This window comes from Zophobas morio, unplaced genomic scaffold (assembly GCF_036711695.1).
Source record: "Zophobas morio isolate AGI-343-1 ecotype UQ-CSIRO unplaced genomic scaffold, CSIRO_AGI_Zmor_V1 ptg000030l, whole genome shotgun sequence".
NCBI lineage: Eukaryota > Metazoa > Arthropoda > Insecta > Coleoptera > Tenebrionidae > Zophobas > Zophobas morio.
In genome coordinates, this window is record NW_026972135.1 from 4945182 (window position 1) to 4949942 (window position 4761).

Genomic DNA, 4761 nt, shown 5'->3' on the forward strand with positions numbered 1-4761 from the left:
GACACAATCCAAAAAAATCTAAAAAAATCCAAGAAACCCAAGAAATTCAAAAAATTAAAAAAATACAAGTATAATCCAAATGGAAATTATCCCAGAAATCCAAAAAACCCAAATAACCCAAAAAGCCCAAAAAAACCGTAACTTAAAAAATCCAGCAAATCCAAAAATCGAAAATATCCACAAAATTCAAAATAAGGAAAAAACCAAAACATCTCAAAAAAAGCAGAATTTTACAAAATCAAAAAATAAAAAATTCGGAATCACAAGAAAAATCGAAAAAATTAATAAAATCCAAAAAACCCAACTGTACTCACAAATCTAATCTGTCTTTTGTGAGCCTTATTCTACCGAAGTCTGATACCCTGTGCAGTCGAATTCCTTGTTCGTATTAATCAGTTTGACATTTACTGCTTTCAATAGTTGTCCTTCGGTTTTAACATATTGAGGTTAGCTTTCCCTAAACTATCTAAGTTTAATATTTGTTATTTTTGTCGCTTTGTAAATTTGTGTAATTAAATACAGAAAATTAGGGTTAACAAGAACTTTTTTTAAATTGAAGGTAAATTGCATAGAGACTCGAAATTCCTTTTAACGAAAGTAAAATAAAAAGAAATGAATCTCCTCTTCTGCGTTTCGAAAACAACTTTCAACAATGAATATTTTATGTTTGCGATGAAACATTTTGCAAACTTTCAGTAAAAACATAAATAAGTGACAAAGTTTTCAAATATTCGAAGCTCGATTATTTATTTATTAAGGAAAAGAGCACTTGTAAATAACATCAGCAAGTTGACTACTCAACCCCATCTACCAAGTTCTTCACTGGCACTTTTTCCAAAAGAATACTGAATATGTCTCCAAACGGTTCTGCGTACACTTTCGGCACAACCTTTTGCCAGTATTCCAAGATATCTTGCCAGTTCGTATTAAAGTCTTCACACATCGCCTTGTCGACCAGCTTGTTCTTGAAGAGATTTTTGTAATTTACCTTCATATTCTTTGCTACAATTTTCAGAGTCGCATCTACCACCTTGAAGTGGTTACCGTCCTTGCCTTTGTATTCGTCCAAAGAGAACTTCAACTTGAAAACTGTTTGGGCTACAACCATTAAAAAAAAGTAGTTAATCATTTTTTTACTTTTCACTATATTGTAACTTACACAACTCGACACCCACTTTTGTTGATACGTTTACCGGCAGCAAAACAATTCTGCCAACGAGCTCGTAGTCAACGACGATTACGATTTTGTCGTAGTAAAGTTCCAATTCCAAAGCTTTATTTTTACAGTCCCATCTGCAAGAAATGATATTACCAAAAATTTATAAATATTAATTATAATTTATAACTTACACCGCCTTCCCTTTATCTATTTTTGTTAAACCATACAGCCTAAAGTTGGAGTACTTTTGTCGAATGGCCATGGTTTCGTTGCCAAATTCGCAGTTGGATTTTTCGGGGACCAAAAACGGTTCGAGTTGAGGCAAACCGTACTCAGGGATGGGTTTAGTCAGTTGCTTGATAGCACACGGAATAGCTTCAGACAAGCAACTGTTAAAATCCGGTTTACTTGCGTCGCATTTCTTGAAACCAGGTGCTGCAAAAATCTATCCAAAAACAAAGAAAAATTATTAAAATTACTCACGTAGTTGCAAGGAGAGGCAAGAGTTTAATGTTACTAGAACGTAAACCAGTGCTAAAATACTCTTCATGGTTGTGTTGCGTCTTCAGTTGGTTAACTGTGACATGGAAACTGTTTTAGTTCCGTTTTTATATGTTTTATGTGCACCTAATTAACGGTCTGTACATACTTCTTTCAAATAACTCAGATATGCAAAATTTTTAGTTTTATGTTTGTTTGGTGAAGAAGTATGTTTATTGGCACGTGTGGACTTATGAATATTCATTTCAACTTTTTTAAAATCAGCGCACTATACAGCATTAAAAATTCATAAAACGAAAATTAATACGAATTATAGGTGACGCAGTCGAATGGATTAAAATTTTGACCATCTTGAAACCAATGAAAAATGACAAATGAAACTGGACTTTCCAGAAAGATGGTCCAATGGGAATAAAATTTGACCAATAATTTTTAAGCACGATCCAGATCTACAAGAAAATATGATTCAATCATTTAATAAGTAATTTAACAAAGACCCTGATTTGGAAAAGCGTTACACTGTATATTAGAAATCAAGGCACGCTTGACATGTATTTAAAAAGCAACTGGTCTATAATCAAAAGATTAAGATAATACTGAAACCTTGTAAAATGTGGAAAAGTAAATATCGATAAAAAGGTTTGAACATTCCAAAATGCAGTTATTTTTGACGTCTTATAGATAAACAAATACTTAAAATGCGACAAAAAAAAATTCCAGTCCCATGGCACATAAGCTTACAAGTAAATTAAATTCTTATCGTTAAAATACCTCTTTTACTTTTTTATTTACAGAATCGCCTACTTTTTCTGAAATATTCAAAGTTTTGGTTTGAAAATTTTTAATTGTTGATAATTCGCTTTAGTAAATGCTAATACGTTCAGCAAATAATGTTTTTTGAAAATTACAGTTGGAAATGGTTGGTTAATTTTCTGATCAACTTAATATTTATTTATTTAATCATGAAAGATTCATTAATAAATTGTGCTACAGTCAGGTGGTTGGTTTTTATGTTTTTTCGATTTTTCATGACTTCTAGAGTACGAAAAGGTAGGTCTCTCGTTTCCGTCTATCGGTCTGCCTGCCTATTGATGTCAAATTTGACATGTGTATTAGGGTATCGTTTAGATGGTAAAATCTCTAAAATTCTTTTAGTAAATATTACTTAAGTTGTATAAAATAAGATACTCCTACTTCTGGTTTATGAATCTGTGTTGAGTTTTTAACTCACACATCCGGATTTTTCAAAAATAAATCAAAATGGTGTAATAAGATTTTACAATTCAACTTTAAAATTGAAAAATCGAATGCTTTGAAACCTTGCGAATTTTCAAAATTAATAATTTTTCGATTTTTTATTTCAGTCTTCAAAATTTTTCAGTTTTTTTTTGTCTTCAATTTTTCGATATTACAGTAATGGAATTTTTCAATTGTTCGATTCTTCAAATTTTTGAGCTCTTGATTTCTTCATTTTTTGATTTCTCAATTTACCGGTGTTTCAGTTTTTCAAATTTTGGCGTTTCTAAATCCTCATTTTTTCGATATTTCAGCTTTTATATTACTTGATTTTTTGATTTTCCCATTTTTCTGTTTCTTTACTCTTCAGTGTTTTTGAGTTTTCAATTCTTCCATTTTTCGGCTTGGATTTTTCGAATCTTTGATTTGCCGAGTTCCAATTTTTAGACTTTTCAATTTTTGGACGTTTCAGTTTTGGGATTTTGGAAATTTCCGATTCTTCAAATTTTCGATTTTTCGATTTCTCAGTTTTTTTATTTTTCGATGTTTGACTTTTAGATATTTCGATTTTTTGATTTGTTGATGTTTGGATTTCTGTATTTTTGAATTTCTCAATTTTTAAAATTTTTAAATTTTCGATGTGTCGATTTCTCAATATCTTGATTTTTCGATTTTTTTATTCTCTGAATTTTAAATTTTTCGAAAGTTTTACATTTTTCAGTTTTTTGGTATCCTCGATCTTTCGATTTTTCGACTTTCCGGTTTTAGATTTCTTGGTTGTTCAATTTTTCGATTTTTAAAATTTTTGATTTTTCGTTTTGCCAATTTCTTGGTTTTAAATTTTTTCGATTTTTCAATTTTTCTTATTTTCGATTCATTGTAAATTCGATTTTCCGATTTTTGATTGTCAAATTTTTTGATTTTTTGATTTTTTTCGATTTAGGCCTAATTCGATTTTTCGACTTCTTAACCTTCTATTTCTCGATATCTTGATTCTTCAAATTTTCGATTTCTCGATTTCTTCGTTTCCGATTTTCCAAATTTTCGATGTTTCAGTTTTTCAATTTTTCAAGTTTTGGCGTCTCTAAATGTGTAATTTATCCATTCTTAAATTTTTCTTCCATTTTTCAATTTTTCGATAGTTTAGTTTAGACTATTCAATTTTTGAATTTTAAATTTTCCAATGTCTTAATTTTTTGATAATCTAATTTTTTATTTTTTGGGTATTTTGATTTTTCGATTTCTCGGTTTTTCGATTTCTCAATTATCTCGATTTTTCGAACCTTCGATTTTTCAATTTTTCGAATTTTTAAATTTTAGATTTTTCTATTTCTGGATATTTCAGTTGCTCGTATCTTCAATTTTACGACGATTTTAGATTTTTCGGTTATTCAAAATCTCAATTTTAAAAATTTTTGTTTTTTCGACTTTTTAATTTTTCGGATTTTGTTTTTTTTTTTTCATTTTTTTTGCATTTGATGTTTCGATTTTTGATTGTTAAAGGACCCTATACGATAAGGCCTGGTTTTCGGCCCAGGAAAAAAAACAACACATTTTTAGAATAGATACTAGCAGTTGGGAAGGGTTATTTAAATTAGAAAATAGAGCATGTACAGACTGTCACATGATTTTAATTCACAAGAAAATAGCATAATATTCTGCAATGTTAAAATATCTGCATGTAATGGTGATGAAATGAAAAAAAGTGCGGTGCGATAAGTTGTACTCGATAATTGGGTCTTAATTTGAGGGTTAAATTCATTCGTGAACTCCAAAAAGATAATATTGAAAGTTAATTTAATAAATGCACAGAACCCAGAAGAATTCCTTCAGACTTTTTAACAGTTTTTAGACTGCTTGAAAAT

At 29.6% G+C, this 4761-nt stretch overlaps 1 protein-coding gene across 1 annotated transcript; it reads right to left on the reverse strand.

Moving 5' to 3' along the window:
• Nucleotides 1-793: 793 nt before the first annotated feature.
• Nucleotides 794-1293, reverse strand: LOC135138415 (uncharacterized). Its single transcript, XM_064068386.1, has 3 exons — nt 1286-1293; nt 1160-1209; nt 794-1098 (listed from the first exon to the last, which is right to left on the reverse strand). The coding sequence occupies exons 1-3, from the start codon at nt 1291-1293 to the stop codon at nt 794-796; spliced, it is 363 nt and encodes a 120-aa protein (XP_063924456.1).
• Between the last annotated feature and the right edge of the window lie 3468 nt (nt 1294-4761).